Below are 25,039 nucleotides of genomic sequence, written 5' to 3'. Positions count from 1 at the left end.
AGAAACGTCTCCAGATATCAGCTCGGGTAATTATGCACGAATGGTTTAAAGCTTACTTAGTGATGTTTGGTTGGGTGGTATCATTGATCTGGTTAGTTGTCATAGTTTGGTGTTGTGATTGCACCCAATTCCACGACAGATCTCTTTTTAAACTTTAAAATCCTCGACCAACATATGACTCCTGAAAAATACTTTTTTTTTAATTACCTTCCCACGTCTCCATTCCTCAATATAACGTCTTGTTCCAGACAAATGAGGAGGAGATACTGTATACCATATGAAAGATCCATCTCCATTCCTTAATAGTGAACGTCCCGTTCCCAACAAATAAGGAGGAGATACTGTACACCATATGAATGGTCCATCTCCGTTCCTCACTATAAAATCATGTTCCAACAAATGAGGAGATACTGTACACCATTGGAAAGATCTATCTCCATTTCTTATTGTAACGTCATGTTCCAACAAATGAGGAGGAGATACTGTACACCATATGAAAGTTCCATCTTCAAACCTCAATATAACCTCATATTCCAAACAATAAAATTGTCATCATTTCAATAGCATTATTACTTAGTGATGTTTGGTTGGGTAAGGTTGTACCATTGATTCATGTCAGATCTCTTTTTTTTTTTTTTTCAATTCTCTTATTTATATGAAAGACAACTTCCAGGCATAATAAACAGTAACATTCCTTATAGAACATATGCTGAGACAGTGTATTACAACATTGAAGACAATTCAGTCATACGTTTGAGATCTACATCGGTTGTAGAATAAGAGGTGTTCTACAATTCCTCTAATGGGAGGAGTTATGCAGGACTAGAAAGTACCCGGAGTTGTCTGTTCCAGTTTCGCATAACATATAGAAGAAGAAGGAAGGAGTAAAGCGAATAAGTCGTGGAAAGAGAGAGGGAAGTAAAAGAAACCTAGAGAGAGGCAGAAGAGGATAAGTAGGTTGGATGGGGGGCAAAGGGAAGGAGGGGTGGAAGGGGGGGGGGGTTAGCATTGGCAAAGCTATGGCCCTACATCAGCAATACTTTCCACCAATATTTTAGAGCTCCCTCAAACTCAACATGAGGTCTCTTTAGTATTGCCACCCTTAATTAAATAGCAGCCTTCATCAGAGAGGACAAATATATTCCATTGACCCCAGGATTTGGTAGATCGTTCGTGTTGGGGACGTGTCGAGAGAACAAGGTTTTTTCATTCTATTTATTTCTTCGACCGTTTTGAGCCACGTGCCAACAGTCAGGGCCTGTGGGTTTTTCCATTTAAGAGGGATGCACATTTTAGCAGCATTTAGAAGGTGATGAATGACAGAATGTTTATAGGTCTGGGCCAGGATGTTGGAGGCACGGAGAAGGAAGAGAGCAGGGTCATTGGGGAGTGGTCGGTTTATAAACCTCTGAGACATTTCACGTACTGTCTTCCAGAACTCCACTAGTTTAGGACACAACCAAAAATCATGTAGGAGTGTCCCCGGCCCTTCCTGGCATCTCCAGCACTGATCAGTGAGTGTGGGGAAGAACCTGCTCAACCTTGACGGCGTGTGGTACCACCTTGTTAGGAGTTTGAAGTTGGTTTCTTGTATTTACATGCAGATGGGTGACGTAAATGGAATGATGTGATTTTGTTGGTCTGGATTAAAGTTACAGTCTAAAGCTCGTTCCCTCTTAGCGTTAAGAATGGGGGTTGGTAAGTCCCCTGAGGTGTGATCAGTAATGCATAGGTCGTGAATAATACCTGTGTCAGTATTCTGTCTTGAGAGCAATGTTCTTTGAAGGGTGTAAGTTGTGTGTTGCATTCACTGGGAGGTGGCAATGAGTTTTAGAAATTATGGAGTTGCAATGCCCTCCAGAAATCTAGACGGTAGGGTCCCGAGGAGTCCATGAGGTCTTTGAGTGCAGGCCAACTAGATGATGTTGAAAAATGGGAGGCTTGGAAATAGCCTGACTCCATCAAGGTACTGAATGTTTTATCTTGGTAGCCCGGGGTAAACTGCCCCAGTATGGGTGTCAGGGGCAAGTGCGTCGGGGAAAGTGTAAGTTGTGTGAATGATTTAGAGCAGGTTCTTATCGTGTGACCTATGAGGGGATGGCGTCTTAAGGAGTCTGGTAGTGAATGGTGGCACGATGGAGCTCTAAGAAGGGGCACGTCGCATTGGGCCTGTTCTAATTTGGGTCAAAGCTTCGCTTCACCATGACGACACCAGTCTATTCGTCTCCCCAATTGTGTAGCCTGCCAGTCTACCAGGTCATTTAGGAAGCAAGAGTAGTCTCCTACATAGCCTAGGTCGCTTATGTGCCCAGATAAAATCCGCTAGTAGGGTGTCCTCTTGTTTAAAGTAATGCGAAGGGATGAATATCGGAAGTGCTTGAAAGAGGTATAGGAACTTAGGGAGTATGCAGATTTTATAATGTTGCATCTCCCAAACCATGAATGGAGATCAGATTTCGATTTTTCTTATAGAATGTGGACTTTCTTTAGGAGGGGGAGAAAGTCGAGCGTGAAGATGTGTGAAAATTTGGGTGGTATGAGAGTACCCAGGTATTTCAGCGCTGAGTTCGTCCATTTTAGCATAAAATGCAATCGCAGTTGGTGGAGGAGGGGGTTTTATAAGCCTACTCCCATAGCTTCAGATTTAGTAAAGTAAATTTTTAGATTGGACAGTGTCATATGCCTCAAACTCGTGAAGAAGATTCGGTAGAGAAATTATGGGATTCATGAGGGAAAATAACATGTCGTCTGGATACGCTGATATTTTCTGCTGGGTCACCCCAACAGTCATGTCTGAGATATCCGGGTGGAGGCGTATTCTACATAAAAAGGATTCTAGTGATAATGCGAAGCGTAAGGGTGACAGAGGGCACCCCTGTCTTGTCCCATTCCTAATTCTGAAGTAGTCTGATAAGACACCTTTTGCCTTAACCTGGGCAGCAGGGGCAGAGTAGATCTGTGAGATCCAATTTAGCATGGTATTGCCGATGCCAACATGTCGAAGTACTGCAAACATAAAATGCCAATTTACTCAATCAAAGGCCTTCCTGGTGTCTGTGCTTAGGAGGACACAGGGTGTGCGGGTCTTGGTGGTTACATGTAGGAGGTTGAGGACCATGGTTGTGTTATCCCTTGCCTCACGTGTAGGCACAAATCCAACTTGATCCAAATGGATCAGTTGCATCAGATGTTGTTGGATCCTAGTTGCTAGGATTATGGTGAACAGTTTAAAATCGACATTTAGCAAGGAAATGGGTCGGTAGCTACTACAGGAGGTGAGATCTTTTCCCTCTTTAGGGATGACTGAAATGTGAGCTTGTAAAGTCTCCTTGGGGATATTTGTCCCAGAGCCCCATGTATTAAACATGTCACCCATAAACTGTCCAAGTGACGGCAAGAGTGTTTCATAATATTGGATGGTAAACCCATCCGGTTTCGGGGCCTTCCCCACTTTGGAACCACCTATGGCCTGTTTTAGTTCAGCCAAGGTGATGGGATCCTCTAGGGCACAGGTGTCAAACACAAGGCCCGCGGCCAAATCTGGCCCTCCAGGCTAATTCCCCCCCCCCCCCCCCAAATGCAGCAGTTGGCAGCAGAGAGGAGGTCACAACTCCTCCTACAGATTACAGATCCTGGACCTCTCTGTGCAGCCAAAGCACCCCCCGCCTCCACTGGTCTCGGCATTCAGCAGACTCTGGCAGCTGACTCCAGCCTTCCCCCAGACCATGCAGTTGCTGCTTCCCAGCTCTGCCTCCATGTTCTACCCAGCAGCAGCACATGGTAAAGGTAGTGCACTGTGATGTAAGGAAGAGTGGAGGGCTCTTGACTTCTGATAGTGGTGGGCTACAGATAGAACCGGCCCTCTGAGGGCAACCATAATGGTGATGCGGTCCGCAATGAAATTGAGTTTGACACCCCTGCTCTAAGGATTTACTGTCAGTGTTGGGACAACCAGGGCATCCAGAAAGAGAGCAGGTTTTGCTCTATATGGGTCTGTTGGGGGTTGGGGTATGTAAGATATAGAGCGAGGCAAAGAAGGATTTAAATTCTTGCGTGATATGTCTAGGTAACGTGGCTTTTTGGCCTGTGCGGGAGATAATAGGTTTCTTCTTGGAGGGATCTAGCCAATAGTCTGCCACACTGATTTCCCGACTGACATTTTACGACAAATTTGCATGGCTGCCTTAGCTTTGTAAAGTAAAGGTCATTAATTTGCCTACGTAGAGTCATAAGTTCTACCTCTGAGGAGAGAAGAGTGACAGAGCATGTTTGTGATGGGACTCCAACGCATGCAAAGCTTGGAGTAAGGAGTCTAGTTGTGCTGTACGCTGTTTTTTGATCCAGGAGCCATGCTTTATGAGCACCCCACGAATCACTGCCTTGTGTGCCTCCCAAATGATTCCAGGGTCAGTATCTGCAATAGTGTTAGTCTGAAAGAAATGGTCTAATTCTCTACATCTGTCAAAACAGTCTCATCTTGGAGTAGGCTTTCATTAGTTTTCACATCCGGGTTCTGGACCATCGAAAGTCTTTTAGTGCGTAAGAAAGTATAACAGGGGCATGGTCGGACCATGTAATAGAGCCTATTAAAGAGTCATGGATCGCGTGTAATTGACAATGTGCCATCAAGAAATCGTCTATATGAGAGTATAGTTGGTGAGGTGAGGAATAGAAAGAATAGTCTCGTTCTCCGGGGTGCATCAGGCGCCAAACATCTATCAATTGTGCACTATGGAGGGACTTTGCAATACGTTTGCGGACGCCAGGGGGGGGGGGGGACAGAGGAGGATCCCAGAGATGTATCTTCCAAAGGATTTAGAGCAGTGGTTCTTAACCTTGTTGGAGGTACTGAACCCCACCAGCTTCATATGCGCATTCACCGAACCCTTTTTAATTGGAAAAATAAAATATGATTTTATGAGTCTAGTCTAGGGGCACTGCCAGAAAATAAGGTGTTGTTTACAGAACTGAATTAAACGTATCATACAAAGTAAAATGAACAGAGGTCAGTAGTATGTAGGGCAGTGTACAGAGGTCAGTAGGATGTAGGGCAGTGTACAGAGGTCAGTAGGCTGTAGGGCGGTGTAGAAAGGTCAGTAGGATGTAGGGCAGTGTACAGAGGCCAGTAGCATGTAGGGCAGTGTATAGGGGTCAGTTGATTGTAGGGCAGGATAGAGTGGTCAGTAGGCTGTATGACGGTATACAGAGAATAGGGCAGAGGACAGGAGTTGACAGGACAGAGGATAGGACAGTGTACAGGGATCAGTAAAGCCACACACCAGGGGGCTGGGAGGGCACACACCAGGGGAGGGTCAGGAGGGCACACACTGGGGGGGGGGGTCAGGCAGGACACACACATCGGGGGGTTATGATGGCACACATCAGGGGGTTGGAAGGGCATACACTGGGGGGGGAGGGTCAGGAGGACACACACTGTGGGGGAGGGTAGTGAGGGCACACACCAGTGGAGAGTCAGGAGGCCACACACGGGGGGGGGGGGGGGTTGGGAAGGCATACCGTGGGGTATCAGGAGGGCACACACTGGGGGGGGGGTGGGAGGGCATACCATGGGGTGTCAGGAGGGCACACTGGGGTGGGGTTGGGAGGGCATACCATGGGGAGTCAGGGGGGCACACACTTGGGGGGGTTGGGAGGGCATACCATGGGCTGCCAGGAGGGCACACACTGGGGGGGTTGGGAGGACATACCATGGGGTGTCAAGAGGGAACACACTGGGGGGAGGTGTTGGGAGGGCATACCATGGGGTGTCAGGGGGGCACACACTGGGGGGGGGTTGGGGGGAATACCATGGGATGTCAGGAGGACACACACTGAGGGGGGGGGGTGTTGGGAGGGCATACCATGGGGTATCAGGAGGGCACACACCAGGGGGCATTCACAATGCTTTGAGCTAAAATGAAAAGGATATGCATTTCCATTTGTCAGCTAACAGCACCTCTATGCTAAGCTGCAGTAACTCAGCAGACTTAGCATAGAGGTGCTTGCAAACTAATCCACCATGTACAGCTAGCTGAGCCTACCTCCAGGAACATTCACTCGGCTCCCTCTGCTCAGCTGCCCACACTTCCCTCTTCCAGGCGGGCGCGATCTCTGTGGTCAGGTACATCCCCCATCCCGCCCACTCAAGCAGCAAGCAGCCTGCAGGAGATAGGCAGAAACCTGCTGGGGGAGGCACAGGGGGCAGAGTGTCAAGTGTATATGTGTAATGGCTATGAGTAGTCCCGACCGCAGCTCTGATTTCCCGGGGTGCGCTCGGCCTCACAATCAGTAATATTTTCTCGGGGGGAGCAATTGCCCCGTTGCCCCCCGCCGAACCCCTGAGACTGACTCACCGAACCCCTGGGGTTCGATCGAACCCAGGTTAAGAACCACTGATTTAGAGGAATATTAAAATCTCCCTCAATAATCAGTTGATCCTCAGAACTCCAGGAGCTTCTCCATACCTCTAGTAATGAACGCATCCTGCTGGCTGTTGGGAGCATAATAGGTGGTCAAAGTCACTCTGACGTCACCAACATTGCCCTTCAGAAACAGAAATCGCCATTGGGGTCTTTTAGAATATGTGCGCAGTGTCCATGGTACCGTACTAGAAAAAATGATAGAGGCTCTTTTTGATTTAGCCTCCGGGTTAGTAGAGTGGTAGGCCAAGTGGAAAAACCGGTTCTTAAATAGTGGAAGCTTGTCATCCCTGAAGTGGGTCTCCTGTACAAAGGTGATATCAATTTTAGATCGTTTAAATGGTTCAACAAAAATTGCCTCTTTTCCGGGACGTTAAGTCCCTTAGCATTGATCGAGAGGATCCTGATGTTATCCATGTGTTAAGAAGGACGAGGGGAAGGTTGGGAAGTGATGTTAGGAAGAGGTAGGGTAGGGTAAGTAATAGGGGGCCAAGGGGGGGCGGGGGTATGAAGAGAATGGAGATAAAAAGAGGGGATGCAAAGATGGTATGAGAGAGGAAGAAAGGAAAGTCAGGCAAGCAAAGAATATAAGAGAGTGAAAGAGAAGGGGGAAATCCCACAGAGAGAGGCCTCAATTTACTAAGAGATAGCAAAAAAAATACTAAGATGCTCACCAGCAAGGAGTCGGATGAATGAGCGTGTGCCTATGTGGGGTTGTGGTTGGAAAGAGTCAAGGGACGGGGGGCTCCCTCCCCCCCCCCCCCGAGCCTTCTTGAATAAATGAAAGGTATATAATGTGTAGCACTGCCCCCTAGAGGACTGCTGAATTTTCACACTTTAAGGATTCCCTTGGGTTACCTGTAGCAACTGCCTGCAGAAATCTTAACACTTTATGTTCTTGGCTCAGTCAATGATCAGTCTATGGGTGGATGTTTTTGTGGTTTTATTTCATATTGGGATAGAAGAAGGGATGAGTGGGATACTCCAACTGTTGAACAATTCAGAGGACTTCTAGCTTGAGAATGCGGCAAGGCTGCTACTTCATCCTGCCACTTGAATAAAGCTGAGGTAAGTGTTCCTATTTGTGTTTCTCCTCAGGGTACTCCCCCCCCCCCCCAGTACCCCCTTTCTATAAACTTTCTGACACTCATCCACTGACTACACACTCTGGAGTGGTCCCCTTCCTTGGCAGAACCCTGGGCAAGATCCTCTGTACTCACCATACTGTTTTTCCAGATTCTCACAGTGCCCCAACTCCTCCAGTCAGCTCTCCTGGACCTCTGGGTTCAGCCTCACACCACTGGCTCACCAGGCCTGTGACCATCACCAACTGCTGCAGAAGAGGAGGCAGCCACCTTCCGGGACTTTTCTACTTACCTCATGTGCCAGTGGCTTTTTATACCCCGCCCCACAATGCACTGAGACAACCCATCTGTGCCAATCTCTGGGGCTGTATCAAAAGCCTGTGTGTCATTGGCCAGGTTTCCTCCAGCATCCAATGTGCCTCCCTATTGGATAAGCTGGGGACACTCCCTTAGACCAGATGAATCACACACTGAGCACACTGAGCAGACCTAACTCCCAGATCCTGATCCCTGATAAGCAGAGTGCAATATAGAATTTACCTGCTGCTCCTCCGATAGGCAGACAGAGGCAAAACTACACTCCCTTTCTAGCACCTGACTAGGAGGGCGCTACATCTATAAAAGACGTGGATCTCCGGGTAAATTTGAAAAGTTGTGGGACATGTGATTGGATACCCCTGGCCTTGGACCACAAGAATTAACACTTCAAAGGTTAGTCCTAGGACCACATTGAGGGTGCCTTTGATGCTGACAGTGTGTTTGCTGGGTTTGGTGGAGGAAATGGCACCTCTTGGAGCACAAAGAATTTTATTGTTGGTTACTCTGTTCTATGCGGGCAAGGCTATTCTTCTACATTGGGGGAAGGGCGAAGCGCCATCGGTGGAGTATTGGAAGTCACCAGTGAACGAGATGAGGCCGTTTTACAAAGCCACATACCTGAATAGAGGATGCGTTATATGGCAGGGTTGGACTGAGAGGCCATCTACTCTTCTCGGAGGAGATTGTGGTCTGCCACCGGTGAAGGTGACGGTCACCTTAGAGGGGTGAGTTGAGGTCCCCTGATACTAAGGGAGGTAACAAATGAAGTCTATGCCTAGCAGACAACAAGCAGTGGTGAGAGGGTAGGGGAGGTTGGCGTATGGAACTGGGTGAGAGGGTGGGGGAGGTTGGCGTATGGAACTGGATGAGAGGGTGGGGGAGGTTGGGGTATGGACCTGGGTGAGAGTCTGTGTGGGGGAGACACTGCCGCGTTGAGGTTCTCCTGGGAGGCTCTCCTATAAGTATTGTAGTGCATGAGCATTGCACTGAGGTTGGGGGATGGGGAGTTGTTTTAGTTGCCTTGTTTGTTTCATGTCTGATTTTTTTTTGTTATTTTTACTTCTATGTTTAAAAATCAATAAAAATAATTTTCAAAAAAAGAAAGCTGAGTCCTAGGAATGAATAAACAGGAGGGAACGGGATAAGGAGCAGGCCAAGGAGATGTTGGGGGAGTGGGTGGAGTCAGTGAGATGTTGGGGGAGTGGGTGGAGTCAGTGGAGGTGGCGAATGGAAACATGCAGGAGTGACTATATATGAAGGTTACGATCGCTGTGTCTATGACTGTACAAAGCGGGAATATTGTGTACCGAATGGAATGGACTTTTCTTTCTTTATAATAAAACTTTTTCTGATTTAAAAAGAAAAAAACACTCAGAAAAGATGAGTAGGAAAAATGTCAGTGGCCTCCACCTGTAAAACCATTCCTGTTTTGGAGGTCGTCTCATTGTTGCCCATCTAGTGCACCTGTTGGTAACAACCCCCTCTACTACTTCACTGACCAGATGAATATCCCAGGAGTTTACCTGACTTGATGCTATGAGTGTGGAAAACTCTTTTTTTTTTTGTCTTCTGACAGACGGACTCTGTGGTGGGAATAGAAGGACATCGGAGGAAGATGTGACTACAGAAGATAATGACATGGCAGCTTCTCCAGAAGTAAATCCCGTTCCTCATAATATACATGACAGACCTCACCATTGGAGGAGATCATTGGAATCTCCTGATACTTCACATAGTCCTCTAATATCTGACAGTGCCGACGGGTGCGGGAAACCATCTCATCTCAGGGAATCTTCTTTATACCATAAAGGGGTTCATACAGGAGAGAATTCATTGTCATGTTCAGAGTGCGGGAAATGTTTTAAACAGAAAATAAGCCTTCTTAGCCATCAGAGAATACACACAGGTGACCTTCCCTATTCATGTTCAGAGTGCGGGAAATGTTTTAATCGTAAAGGAAGCCTTCTTAGACATAAGAGAATGCACACAGGGGAGCTTCCCTATTCATGTGCAGAGTGCGGGAAATGTTTCACTCAGAAAGGAAACCTTCTTAGCCATCAGAGAATACACACAGGTGAGCGTCCCTATTCATGTTCAGAGTGCGGAAAATGTTTTCATTGTAAAGGAAGCCTTCTTAAACATCAGAGAATACACACAAATGAGCTTCCCTATTCATGTTCTGAGTGCGGGAAATGTTTTAATGAAAAAGGACACTTTCTTCAGCACCAGAGAATTCATACAGGGGAGCGTCCCTATTCATGTGCAGAGTGCGGGAAATGTTTCAATCGTAAAGAAAACTTTCTTAGCCATCAGAGAATGCACACAGGTGAGCGTCCCTATTCATGTTCAGTGTGCGGTAAATGTTTTAATCATAAAACACACCTTCTTAGCCATCAGAGAACACACATGGGTGAGGGTCCCTATTCATGTTCAGAGTGTGGGAAATGTTTTAATCATAGAAGTAGCCTTCTTATCCATCAGAGAATACACACAGGTGAGCGTCCCTATTCATGTTCAGTGTGCGGGAAATGTTTTAATGATAGAAGTAGCCTTCTTAGCCATCAGAGAATACACACAGGTGAGCGTCCCTATTCATGTTCAGAGTGCGGGAAATGTTTTAATGATAGAAGTAGCCTTCTTAGCCATCAGAGAATACACACAGGTGAGCGTCCCTATTCATGTTCAGAGTGTGGGAAATGTTTTAATCATAGTAGTAACCTTCTTAGCCATCAGAGAATACACACAGGTGAGCGTCCCTATTCATGTTCAGAGTGCGGGAAATGTTTTAATAATAGAAGTAGCCTTCTTAGCCATCAGAGAATACACACAGGTGAGCCTCCCTATTCATGCTCAGAGTGCGGGAAATGTTTTAATAATAGAAGTAGCCTTCCTAGCCATCAGAGAATACACACAGGTGAGCTTCCCTATTCATGTTCAGAGTGCGGGAAATGTTTTAGTCACAAAACATACCTTCTTAGGCACCAGAGAATACACACAGGGGAACAACCTTTTTCATGTTCAGAGTGCGGGAAATGTTTTAATCAAAAAGGAAACCTTCTTAGACATCAAAGAATACACACAGATGAGCCTCCCTGTTAATGTTCAGAGTGCGGGAATTGTTTTGCGCACAAATGTTTACTTGTTAGACACAGTTCATACAGGCGAGCCTCTCTAATCTTGTGCAGAGTGCGGGAAACGTTTAACTAAAAGCACCTACTTACACACAGGTGAGCGCCCTTTTTAATGTTTCAAGTGCGGGAAATGTTTTCCAAAGAAAAGTTTATTTCTTAGAAACCAGAAAGTTCATACGGGCGAGCGTCCTATTTCATGTTCAGTGTGGGAAATGTTTCACTCCTTATGTACATTTCAAACAGCAAAGAATTCACACTTATATTAGAGGCTCCATTTTCATGTTCAGAGTGCGGGAAAGTTTACAAATATAGGAAATATAATGAAACATCAGAGTGCGCCCCCTGCTGGTACTACGGGAAATGGGCGCTGGATTGTAACGGGTGGAACTGTTTAGTCCATAAACAAATGTGAAACCACCACAGTCCACTCGGGGTTAGTTTACACCCGCATCGCCCTCTGACCCGCTGTGGGGTTGGCAGGAAATCATGACAATACATGAGCTTGATTTATTGAAGTAGCCGGCTTTTTATTGGTCCAACCAATGTATGATTATTAATACATTTGACACATTTGTTAATTCTATTATAAAAGATTTAAGCTTTATTTTATTCATATCATTTACTGTGTGGTAATCGCTTATTCTGATCTTGTCCAATAAAAACTCTTCGTACAATATTCTGTGCCGAGTCTTCTTTTTTTACCAATGATTAGATGATCGGTGATTGGAATGTGATCAGTTCATAGAGAGTCATCCATTGGGGTTTTATTAGTGAGATGGAGAGTGGAGAAGGCACCACATTGACAGCCATTGGAGGCCCTTTCTAAAGCCCTAACCTGTCTATGACATTAGTCTTCCAAACTCTATCTCACTGAGCTAAGGCCAGAAGAGTTCCAAGAGTTCTTCTCTGTCCACAGTTCCCAAACCAAAAGGGGACATCCAACACATCTTCAATCTTAAGGCCCTAAATGTCCTCAGCTGGACCCAGGAGTTCCGCATGTAATCCACCAGGTCATAGCCTCTCTCTTTATCAGAGACTTTTTCTTTATTATTATATATAGTCCAGCCAGTAATAAATATTTAAAAATACCAATGATCAGGGTAGAGGGCATTCCATAAAATGCCACTGGTATTTGGTTATGGGGGTACAATAAAGGAATGCATGGGACCACCTGCGGCTGCTGTCCTCAGAGTTGTGACTGGTTCTGTATAGACTAAGAGGAAAGGCCTGTAGAAGGAGCAAAATACTCTGCATGCGTAAACTTGCTTCTCTTCTCATCTGGTACCTCCTATCCTTCCGGTGACGTCACTTCCACTGTGTCTTCCATACTGGCTCCTCCAGGCTCTCAAGCCCGCCATCTCTCTGCTCAGCAGCTGGAATAGGTGATAGTGGTCCTGCAGGACGGTTCTAGGAGGATCCACATCCACAGACTCTGCCACCAGATAAGCACTTGTATATCTTACCTCTTTGGAGTGTTTTTAATCCTTTGCTACTAAAACCCTTTAACCCCAAAACGACACTAGCTGGCACTTCCTGTAGGGTTGCCACCCATCCAGGATTCACCCAGACAGTTTGCGTTTTGAATCATGTGTTTGGGTTTCAGGCCACCTGAATCCCGGAAACAATACCGCCATGGCTAACAGAAGATAGACTTAGAACTAAACTAGAGAAACTTAACATAAATAAATAACCGGGATCGGATGGCTTGCACCCGAGGGTTCTTAAAGAGCTCAGCCAGGTGATTGCCAGACCATTATTCTTGATTTTTAAGGATAGTTTACAGATGGGTATGGTGCCAGCTGATTGGAAAAAAGCCAACGTGGTACCAATATTTAAAAAAGGGCAGAGATATATCCCGGGTAACTATAGACCTGTCAGCCTAACATCTGTAGTCTGCAAGATTTTGGAGGGGATGTTAAGGGACCACATACAAGACTTTAGTAATGAAAACGGTATTATTAGTAGTAATCAGCATGGATTCATGAACAATCGTTCTTGCCAAACCAATCTATTAACCTTCTACGATGAACCTAGATAAAGGTAAGCCTGTGGATGTGGTGTACCTTGACTTCGCAAAGGCCTTTGACACCGTTCCCCACAAACGCTTACTGTACAAACTAAGGAAGGTAGGTATGGACCATAAGGGGAGTACCTGGATAGAGAACTGGCTCCAGGGGAGAGTCCAGAGGGTGGTGATTAATGGGGAGTACTCAGATTGGGCGGGTGTGGAAAGTGGGGTCCCCCAGGGTTCTGTCCTGGGACCAATCCTGTTTAATTTATTCATAAATGATCTAGAGGAGGGGATATCTAGTACAATCTCAGTATTTGCGGATGATACTAAACTAGGCATGCCAATATCTTCTGGGCAGGATGTGGAAACTTTACAAGCGGATCTGAACAAAATAATGGGGTGGGCAACTACATGGCAGATGAGGTTTAATGTTGAAAAATGTAAAGTAATGCACTTGGGTGCCAGAAACCAGAAAGCAAGCTATTCACTAGGGGGGGGAACCACTGGGTGAGTCTAGGATGGAAAAGGACCTGGGGTACTGGTAGACAACAGGCTTGGCAGTGGCATGCAATGCCAAGCCGCTGCAAGCAAAGCCAACAGAATACTGGGTTGTATAAAAAAGGGGATTCACTCCAGAAATACAGAGATTATTCTCCCGCTCTACAAGACTCTGGTCCGGCCACATCTGGAGTATGCTGTCCAGTTCTGGGCACCGGCCCTCAGGAAGGATGTGCTGGAACTGGAAAGAGTCCAGAGAAGGGCAACAAAAATTAGGGGAATGGAGGACATCGGCTATGAGGAAAGACTACAAGCACTGAACTTATTCTCTCTGGAGAAGAGACAATTGAGGGGGGATAAGATATCAATGTACAAATACTGTACTGGTGACCCTAGCATAAGGAACAAACTATTCAGAGAAAGGGAATAAAAAAAGACACGTGGCCACTCACTAAATCTAGAGGAAAGGCAGTTTAACCTTAAAGTACGCAAGGGGTTCTTTACTGTCAGAGCAGTAAGGATGTGGAATTCTCTTCCACAAGCAGTCATTTCAGCAGGGAGCATCGAAAGTTTTAAAAAACTATTAGATGGGCACCTTAAAGACCACAACATACAGGGGTATACAATGTACAACATACAGGGGTATACAATGTACGGTTAACAGCAAACACACACACACATCATAGGTTGAACTGGATGGACTGATGTCTTTTTTCAACCTCACTAACTATGTAACTATATAATATTCAAAATGGACTGTGGCTCCCCAAGTAACCAAGTACCACAACCCCTGAGTGCATAGATGTTCACACCGGCCCCACCCCCATACACAGACAGGAGAGGAGAAAGGGCTTCATCTACTCCTCCTCCTCCCACCCCTTCCTATCTGTCTGCCCACCCACACTCCAATCCCTGGCGTTCTGTGCCTCAGGAAAGGGATGTGTGGGCTGAACGTTTGAAGCTCAGCAACTGGGAGATACACAGTGGATGAAAGGCTTTGATGCCTGAGCCTCCATCCTCGGGTGAATGAGCTCACCATCCAATGTCTATGACTGAAGTCTCGCCCGCTCTCTCTTCTTTCTCCTGCCTCCAACTGAGTGAGTATCCTAAGGTAAGATTTAAGGGGTGCCATGTAGACACTGATGTAAGGGGGGCTTTCTGGAACCCTAATTAAAGAGGGAACGCTGGGAACTCTGATGTAAGTGGGAGGTTTGGTGAGCAGGAAGCCCCTTATATTAGAGTTCCCCTTTACATCAGAGTCTGCAGCGTTCCCCCTTAAAGATAAAATGTTGCCGTGCGCGGCTAAAGTGTTCGGGTTTGGCTTAAAGAAAAGGTGGCAACCGTAGCCTCCTGTGTGTTTCTGCTAAGCAGGAACACTGATCTCTGCCTTCCCACAGTTAAAGCACCTCCCCCACTGTGAGTAAGCACTCCCTAAGAACACATTTAACCCTTTTATCGCCCCCTGATGTTAATCCCTTCCCTGCCAGTGTCATTAGTACAGTGACAGTGCATATTTCTATTACATCTTTTTCACTGTATTGGTGTCACTGGTCCCCAAAAAAGTATCAGTTAGCTGTGTGATTTGTCCACCGCAATATCACAGTCTCGCTATAAGTCGCTGATCACCGCCATTACAAGAAAAAATAAAAAAATAACAATTCCATGAAAAATCCCACCGTTTGTAGACACGATAACTTTTGCGCAAACCAATCATTATATGCGTATTGGGATATTTTTTACCAAAAATATGTAGCAGAATACATGTTGGCCTAAACTGATGAAGAAATTTGATTTAATTTTTTACATTTTTTTTATTAGATGTTTATAGCAGAAAGTAAAAAATATTATTTATTTTTTTTCCAAATCATCCGTCTTTTTTGCTTATAGCCCAAAAGATGAAAACCGAAGAGGTGATCAAATACCACCAAAATAATTCTCTATTTGTGGGAAAAAAAGGCATCAATTTTATATGGGTACAGCGTCGCAGGACCGCACAATTGTCAGTTAATGTAACGCAGTGCCCCTTCGTTGGTGCCAATGGGAGGAATTATGCCCCATTGTTGGTGCCAATGGGAGGAATTATGCCCCATTGTTGGTGCCAATGGAAGGAATTGTGCCCCATCATTCATGTCAGTGGGAGAAATCGTGCCTCAAGGGCCAGATAAAAGCACGTGTAGCACCCTCCTAGGTAGGTGCTAGGTAAAACCTATATGGCCCTGTCTGCTTATCAGGGGGGCCTGAATTCTCAGCTAGTTTGTCACATGTTTCCAGGTGTGTCTGTTGAGTCTGGGGAGTCTCCCCACTGTGTTCAATAAGGGATCTTGTTGGACGGTGGAGGAAACCTTGCTAATAGCACACCAGGGTTTATGACTGTCTCAATGGGCAGAGTTTGCCGCAGTGCACCCTGGGATTGGAAATAAATCCTGAGGGAGCATATGACAGAGCGTCTTTTGGCGGGAGCATCAGTCCCAGGAGGAGGTGACGGCTGTCTCTCCTCCTGTCAGAGAGTGAAGGTGGTCCAGGCAGTCAGCCTAGGGCAGTGGTCCTCAACTCTGGTCCTCGGGGGCCCACTAACAGGCCAGGTTTGCAAGATAACTAAATTACATCACAGGTGATCTCATTTGCTGCTCAGTGATTGCAGTATTCTAGTCTTCATCTCCCCATGTGATATCGACTATCCTGCTGTGGGCGTCGCCGAAGATAACGATGTAAGGCATAGGCATTAGGCAGGGAGAAGTCGGGATGACTCACAGTCTTTGTAGCAGAACAGAGCCAACATCCCTCCCACACGTTCAGTCTGCCTGCCAGCAGCTAGCTTAGTTCTCCAGCTGATGGTAATATGATCCTAGAGTGAGGAGCTCAGCTCCTCCCTGTAACCAATCAGCGGCTCCTAGCTCACTGACACTGAAGAACTGGATACAAACTTGTAAATTTGTAACAGTTCAGAGTGAAGAGTCAGTTCACTGAGTAGTTCAGTACACCGTGGACAGATGTCATGTCAGGCTTGTGTTCTTCTACCTCCTGCCACCACTGAGCCCCGACTGTGCCTAATCCACACTGACTGTCACTGTCAATCCCTACAATAACATTAACCCTGGCCTGCCCTGGCTGTATGGTGCAATCTGCAATTATAATCAGAAGAAGGCTGCCCTGCTGCAATACTTCCATGATTTCCTCTCAATATCGCAATATATATAGTTGGAAAAAAAATATCGCAATGTACTTTTTTTCCAATACCGTGCAGCCCTAACTGGAACCAACTCATGGCTTGGAATATCTGGGTCTCATCCGAAACAAACCTCAGGCCAGAGTTTTTGTTCCCCAAGAGAAATTTCAAACTCTCTTTTCCCAGGCTCGGACTCTTCAGTCCAAGGGTCACCCAATTTTTTGCTTCTGCATGAGAGTTCTGGAGCTCATAGTAGTGTTCTTCTAGACCAGGGGGGTCTCCAAACTTTCTAAACGAAAGAGCCAGTTTACTTCAGAATTCATGGGGGGCTGGACTGTGGCCATTGGGAGTAGATAGGGTCCCGTCAGTGGAAAAAAAACAATGCCCCATCTTTGGTTTCATTGGGGGTAATAGTGCCCCATCATTGGTGTTAGTGGGATTAATTGTGCCCCATCGTTTGTGTCAGTGGACCCCATTGTTGGTGTCCTCATATGTATATGTTGTGGTTTACCAGAGTTATGGCTAAAGCTATCATTGTATTGGTTTTTCCAGCTGGCGGCTGGCTTTCTCATGAAACCATTCCGAGTGGATCATGAGCTTTCCGAAGCAGTGGGAAGGGATGTTCCTCCCCCTCCTATCGCTTGCCGGTGTTTTTTGGGTTTACCGTTTTTGCCTGGAAAATGATCTGATGGTGCGGCTGGCTGCTCTCATAGACGATCAAAAGGTAACCTGTGAAGGCTTTTTAAGCATCGCCTATGGATATTTTTAAGTACCGTACTTTGTCGCAATTCAACGAGCGTGCGCAATTTTAACCACTTCCATACCTGGTCTATTCTGGCACTCCTCTCCTACATGTAAAAATCATAATTTATTGCTAGAAAATTACTTAGAACCTCCAAACATTATATATTTTTTTTTGCAACAGAGACCCTAGGGAAAAAAATAGTGGTCATTGCAACTTATTATGTCACACGGTATTTGCGCAGCAATTTTCAAATGCTTTTTTTGTTCCAAAAAAACTGTTTCATCAATAAAAAAAAAAAAAGGAAACACAGAAGTTAGCCCAATTTTTTAATACAATGTAAAAGATGATGTTACGCCGAGGAAATAGATACCTAACATGTCATACTTTAAAATTGCGCCAAACTTCGGTACTTAAAAATCTCCATAGGTGACGCTTTAAACATTTTCACTAATTACAAGTTTAGAGTTACAGAGGAGATCTTGGGCTAGAATTATTTTTCTATCTCTATCGTTCGCGGTGATAACTCACATGTGTGGTTTGAACGCCGTTTACATATGTGGGCATGACGTACATATGCGTTCACTGCTGCGTGCAAGGATGGGGGCGCTTTATTTATTTATTTTTTTAATTGTTTATTTGAATAAATTTTTTCTATTCATTTCCTTTTTTACACTTTCCCTTTATATATATTTATATATTTTTTTGATCACTTTTATTCCTAATAAAAGGAATGTAAACATCCCTTGTTATAGGAAAAGGGCATGACAGGTCCTCTTTATGGGGAGATCGGGGGTCTATTAGAGCTCCAAATCTCTCCTCTGGCCGCCCCTGCAGCCGATCAGACTGAGATTGGTGGCTAGGTAAACAAAGGGGCAGAACTGGAAGTGGGGAATACTCGCCGCTCCTGGTCTCTAGGGTTACAGAGCAAGGGGAATGAAGTCAGTTCCTATCTCTGTGTACAGGGCAGCCATCACCGCCGGCCACATCGCTCCTGACCTCCGCGATGGGACCGGAGAGCCCGGGAGAGGCGGTGAGAAGGGGGTGGAACCTCCTTCCATCACCCGCAGAAATGATTGAGTAGCTAATTATCCACTCAGATCACTTCTGCCTTGTACAGAATCGCAGACTGAACAAAATGATACCGGGATGAGGCCTGTAGGTGCACCCACCATCCCGCTATTACCACTGAACCCCAAAGACGTATGGGTACGTCCATTTGGGGGAATGATTAAAGTCTATTTTTCCCCAAAAAAAACTTGCGTTTGCAAAACCTCTGTGCAAATACCATGTGACATAACAAATTGCAATGACCGCCATTTTTTTCTCTTTGGTCTCTGTTAAAATTAAAAAAATTGTATAATGTTTGGGGGTTCTAAGTAGTTTTCTAGCAAGAAATACTGATAATGTTGGGAAGAAGATGAAGGGAGAACACCCTGAAGGCCAGTCCTGAAAAGTTACCTGTTAGAGCAAATAACCAAAACATCACCGAGAGAACTCAACTGTTTTGCTGCGAGGAACAAATACGCCTACAATCACCGTAAGTACGCTAAGTACAAAAATCCCAATATGGTAGGGTGACCAGACATCCCCGGTGTCCAGGGACAGACCCCGGAATGAGGACACTGTCCCTGGACCACGTGTGTCCCCGATTCTGTCCCCAGATTCAGGCGCGGTATACCTATTGCTGACAGCCTAGGAGTACATTCAGCAGTGTGACCATCCATCCAGCACAGTGTCAGTGAGAGTGAGTGGAGCAGAGCTGTCAAATCGAAGCTCTGATGTCGGCTATGGGCGGGCTGAAATGTGGAGCTCCTCCTCCCTTCCATCCACAGCCAGTCAGCAGGCAGTATAACACTCCTCCCCCGCCCCTCTCCAGCCCGCCACATTTGACTGGGAGCAGGGCTGAATGAGGGCACCAGAAGGGAGATGCAGGAAGGTATGACTACAATTAGAGCAAGCACTGTTACATGTAATGCTGGTCGGCTGCAGTGTCTTCCAGATATCTAGGTGTTCAGGCAGTGTGAGGTCACCAATCAGCCTCCTCTCCCCTCACTCCTTACCTTTTTTATCTCCCTAATTTCAGCTGCACATTGCCTGATAGACTGATAAGAAGACCCTGCAGCAGCATTCTAAACCAGGGACACATGGCCGTTACCCATTTCAGCTTCTGTTCAGCTATTTAGCCGGTGTTCCGTGAGAATTACCTACCCGTGAGAATTACCTACCCCACGTCACTTCCGGTACTCGGCACTGTATGTAATGCAGCGGGTACATTAAAACAGCTGTGCTGAAATAGGAGTGATCTCCGCTCCTGTCCCGGTCACTTCCCTGCTCTCGGATAGTAAATATAAAAGCGGCGGCGGCTGTATGAAAACATAAATCACGGAGCCGAAAGCCGCTTTTATATTTACTTGCTGAGAGCAGGGAAGTGACCGGGACAGGAGCGGAGATGACTCGTATTTCTGCACAGCTGTTTTATGTAAGCGCCGCGTCGGTAGGTTTTTTTCACGGTACACCGTGATCTCTTCATACTAGTGCGCATGCGCACTAGTAAGCTCCTCTGTTCTTCCTTTAGGTATCCGGGGCTCTGAGCATGCGCACTGCTGCGCTGCTCAGCTGTTTCTGGCCGGAAGTGACGAGGGGTAGGTAATTCTCACGGGGTAGGTAATTCTCACGTTACACCGGAGCTCTGTGTGTGCTGCATGGTTTTTTATGTTTTGTTGGAGGATTTACTGCTGGTTCAGGCTAGAAGCTTCAGAGACCCATTAACTGTTTACTGTCCTCCACTAATCTTCAGCAGTTATCTGTTTGTAAGACAATTTTTATTTTGGAAATTGGATGTGCTGCTGTCTTCTGTCACTTGGTTGTACTTTCAAAGGAGGATTACTGACTTGATCTTGCAGAGCTGGTTTAATAGAGTGGAGCAGCCCTGCGATACCATACACTTTACACCGGGTTCAGCTGTAAACTCAGTCCCTGACCATCTCTTGAATCAATCATGTCTGCAGTCTCTGACCATCTCCTGTATCATGTCTGCAGTCTCTGACCATATCTGCAATCTCTGACCATCTTCTGTACCATGTCTGCAATCTCTGACCATCTTCTGTACCATGTCTGCAGTCTCTGACCATCTCCTGTATCATGTCTGCAGTCTCTGACCATATCTGCAGTCTCTGACCATCTCCTGTACCATGTTTGCAGTCTCTGACCATCTCCTGTATCATGTCTGCAGTCTCTGACCATCTCCTGTATCATGTCTGCAGTCTCTGACCATCTCCTGTACCATGTCTGCAATCTCTGGCCATCTACTGTACCATGTCTGCAGTCTCTGACCATCTCCTGTAGAATGTCTGCAGTCTCTGACTATCTCCTGTACCATGTCTGCAGTCTCTGACCATCTCCTGTATCATGTCTGCAGTCTCTGACCATCTCCTGTACCATGTCTGCAGTCTCTGGCCATCTCTTGTATCATATCTGCAGTCTCTGACCATCTCCTGTAGTATGTCTGCAGTCTCTGACCATCTCCTGTAGTGTCTCTCTGGTGGTGAGGTGATGTGATGTGAGGTGTATATGTTTTATAGAGGCTGTGTGAGCGAACTTACACAGACCCACCCACACACAGAAAAAAATATTCACACATATACTGACAAAACATACACACACAAAAATAATTACATGTATACTGTCATTACATACAGGAGAAAAAAATAGGTTAATAGCCCTGCCCTCTGTACATAGCATCCTTCTGAACCCTGCACGTGGCATCATCCTGCACGTTGTATCCTCCTGCACCCTGCACGTTGCATCCTCCTGAACCCTGCACGTGGCATCCTCCTAAAAACCTGCACGTGGCATCCTCCTGAATCCTGCACGTGGCATCCTCCTGAACCCTGCATGTGGTATCCTCCTGCACCCTGCGCATAGCATCCTCCTGCACCTTGTGCATAGCATCCTCCTGCATGTAGATTCCTCCTGCACCCTGCACGCTGACCACCAGCATACAGGGAGACACAGACCACCAGCATACAGGGGGACACGGACCACTAGCATACAGGGGCACACTGACCACCAGCATACAGGGGCACACTGACCACCAGCATACAGGTTGGACACTGACCACCAGCATACAGGGGCACACCGACCACCAGCATAAAGGGGACACATGGACCACCAGCATATAGGGGGCACACTGACTACCAGCATAAAGGGGGTACACTGACCACCAGCATACAGGGGCACACTGACCACCAACATACAGGGGGCACGCTGACCACCAGCATACAGGGGCACACTGACCACCAACATACAGGGGGCACACTGACCACCAGCATACAGGGGGCACACTGACCACCAACATACAGGGGGCACACTGACCACCAACATACAGGGGGCACACTGACCACCGATATGCAGGGCCACTGGTTACCTGTCCACAGGGGACATAACAAATCAAGTAAAACAACTACCATGCAACTAAAAAAATCTCAAAAGCAATAAGTGAATCTTGTTATCGGTTCCCTCATCTAACGTGCAACAATAAAAAACAAAAAATGCCGCACTGCCCTACACTTCATCTATAAAATTCTACAAATGGACTTATAATGGTAAAACCTATGAATGAATATCCAGTGCAATTCAACCAATGTATTACAATATAGTAGTGATGGTGTCACCCTCTCTGCAAAAGGTAAGAAATATCGCAGAGCTGCAATGTGCAAAGAGTGGTGACCACCCTCCCCCCATATATAATCACAATAAATAGTACGATTAATATGCATATTTTACATTTTATTATGATTATATATCGGGTGTTTCACCACTATTTGCACATGGCAGCTCTGCAGTATTTCTTTCCTTTTGCAGAGAGGGTGACACCATCACTCCTGCCCGGATTAGATTTGAATTTAGCTGCCCCATTCCCCCCCTCCAAGTTTTTCCTCTATCTTATCTTCCTAACGTTTGGTAGCCCTATCCCAAAAAATTCTAAAAAGTATGTTTATCTTTTTTTTTTTTCTATCTCATGGACGAAATGTGAGAAATAACATAAATATCATACAATCATTCCATAAACACATCCCACATACATCGCATAGATCATTTCAAGGAAATATGCTTATAAAATAGTTTACCATTTGCCAAAAAAAAAAACAAATATGTCCCCGGATTTCATTTTAAAAATCTGGTCACTTTACAATATGGTCTACAAGGTGGTGACCTGACATCTCTCAGATGGAACGCACAGACAGGAAGTGATGTGAGGTATAGACAGGAAGTGATGTAAGATACTGACAGGAAGTGATGTAAGATACTGAATGGAAGTGATGTAGGTCCACAGAGGAAGTGATGTCAGTTATAAATAAGAATTTCAGAGGCGAGTCGGGAGGAAGTAGAGAGAAAACGTAACTGGAAGTGGCAGCAGAGGAGGTAATAAGATATTATTTTCTATATATAATCTTTAATTACATAAAGAAAATATCCTCCTTCCGTTTTTATGCCGGAGGAACAGAAAGAGAGGAACGCATAACACATAGAATCAGATTTCAGTCCCCCGGTGAAATCACATAAGTAGGATGAGCAACAAAACATCCTCCAGCTCTCCTGTAGCGCCCTCACCAGGCAGAGCTGAGGTTCTCATATTCTATTTGGGGAAGAGGCAGAGCTTGCGATGACCCCGACACTCACCTCTGGAAATATTCAGCATCTTTCCTCCCCCGTCACTACTAACATTAATTCCGTCCTTTGCCCCAACACCAACTGGGCCCCCATTCCTCACCCCCATCTAACACCGCTGTCCCCCTTTCCTCACCCCCATTCCTCACCCCCATCTAACACCGATGTCCACCCGCTCCTCACCCTCCATCTAACACCACTGTCCCCCGCTCCTCACCCCCATCTAACAACGCTGTCCTCCGCTCCTCACCCCCATCTAACACCGCTACCCCCCAGATAACACCGCTGTCCTCCATTCCTCTCCCCTCATATAACACCGCTACCCCCATCTAACACTGCTGTCCCCCATTCCTCAACCCGATCTATCACCTGTGTTCCCTACTTATCATTCCTCATCCAACACTGTTGTTCCCCTCTCCTCATCCCCCTTCCCACACTGCTCACCTATATTCCACACCCCCCACTGACACTGTTGTCCCCCACTCCTCATTCCCTTATTCAACATTGCAGATCTCCACTCCTCACACCCCATATTTAACGCTTCTGTCCCCCACTCTTCACCCAGACCCAATGCTGCCACCTTTCTTTCTCTCACTTTTCTCATGATATCACTCTTATCTCTATTAATAAAACACAGACCTGACCACAGAGGTGAGGAGTATTCTCAGAAGATTCTTAGAAAGACACAAGGATCTCTACAAGGACGTCATGATGGAGAATCAGCTGCCCCTCACATCACCGGGTAAGAGGAGACTTTATTGTAAAGGAGAGAGCAGTACGGAGGCTCCACCTAGATCCACCATCATCTGATAAACATATAGAAACAATGTATTCAGTCAGTGTGTGTGTTTCCTACAGATGGATCCAGTAATTGGAACCCACCAGAGAGATGTCCCCGTCCTCTGTATTCCCGGGATTACACACAGGAAGGTCACACCATCCCCCACCATCATCAGGTAGGTGAAGATGGATGTCGAGATCATAAAAGATATCTGACTGTATGAAAATATATTCCACTTTTAGGTATAAGGTTATTTGTGCTCACATTTTAAAGAAACCATTCCCTGCAATTTTGTTTATTTAGAATGAAAATCTGATAGATATAAAAGATGAGGTTAAAGAGGAAGACGAGACGTATGTGAGGGGTGATCAGCAGTTCAGGGAAGAGGTTGGGATGATGGACAAAGTTAAAGAGGAGGAATCTTCTCCAGACATCAGCACAGGTGAGTGATGGCCACTAAATACAAAAACTGTTTGGGTATATGGATTGATGTTTGAGGATTTATAGATCCACTTCTACAAAGACGTCATGATGAAGAATCAGCCGCCCCTCACATCACCGGGTAAGAGGAGACTTTATTGTAAAGGAGAGAGCAGTACGGAGGGTCCACCTAGATCCCCCATCATCTGATAAATACATAGAAACAATGTATTCAGTCAGTGTGTGTGTTTCCTACAGATGGATCCAGTAATGAGAATCCACCAGAAAGATGTCCCCGTCCTCTGTATTCCCGGTATTCCACACAGGTCAACATTAAAGAAGAGATAAAAGTGGAGGATGGTGAGGATTTTGTAATGGAAGAGGCAGAGTTTCCAAATGGTCACAGAAAGCACTACCAGAACACCATGGTGGAGTCATCCAGTTACAGAAATCCACCAGAGAGATGTCCCCATCCTCCGTATTCCCGGGATTCCACACAGGAAGATCACACCATCCCCCACCATCATCAGGTAGATGAGAATGTAAGAAAGTGATCCCAAGCCCTAAGAGTTATCATTCTTCTATTATTATTATTTTTTTGCATTTAATATTATTTCTGCCATTTTGTTGGTTTAGGATGAAGATCTGATAAATGTACAAATTGAGGTTATAAAGGAAAAGACGTATGTGAGGGGTGATCAGAATTTTACAGAGGAGGTTGGGATGATGGACGCAGTTAAAGAGGAAAAAACTTTTCCAGATATCAGCTCGGGTAATTATACAAGAATGGGTTAA

At 45.9% G+C, this 25,039-nt stretch overlaps 2 protein-coding genes and 1 pseudogene across 3 annotated transcripts in view; 2 read left to right on the top strand and 1 right to left on the bottom strand.

Moving 5' to 3' along the window:
* The window catches only part of LOC309549300, a 47,353-nt pseudogene extending 43,986 nt beyond the window's left edge, over window positions 1-3,367 (bottom strand). Inside the window, exon 1 of the transcript in view lies at window positions 3,142-3,367. The product of the transcript in view is annotated as an uncharacterized misc_RNA (transcript). The remainder of the gene's footprint in view (window positions 1-3,141) is intronic.
* Window positions 1-25,039, top strand: part of LOC309550826 (uncharacterized protein) — a gene marked incomplete at its 3' end in the record, with an annotated part of 215,412 nt that overhangs the window by 169,525 nt on the left and 20,848 nt on the right. The gene's annotated exons all lie outside the window — the stretch shown is intronic.
* LOC309549226 (uncharacterized protein) overlaps window positions 1-25,039 on the top strand; it is a gene marked incomplete at both ends in the record, with an annotated part of 142,167 nt that overhangs the window by 103,977 nt on the left and 13,151 nt on the right. The window contains 1 exon segment of the mRNA XM_082249340.1: window positions 9,897-10,736. Within this exon segment, the coding sequence (XP_082105466.1) occupies window positions 9,897-10,736 (840 nt within the window).

This window comes from Pelophylax lessonae (genome assembly GCF_965119305.1).
Source record: "Pelophylax lessonae genome assembly, chromosome: 1".
In the NCBI taxonomy this organism is placed as follows: domain Eukaryota; kingdom Metazoa; phylum Chordata; class Amphibia; order Anura; family Ranidae; genus Pelophylax; species Pelophylax lessonae.
Note: the sequence above shows the minus strand (reverse complement) of the source record. Positions and strands in the feature narration are given on the sequence as shown.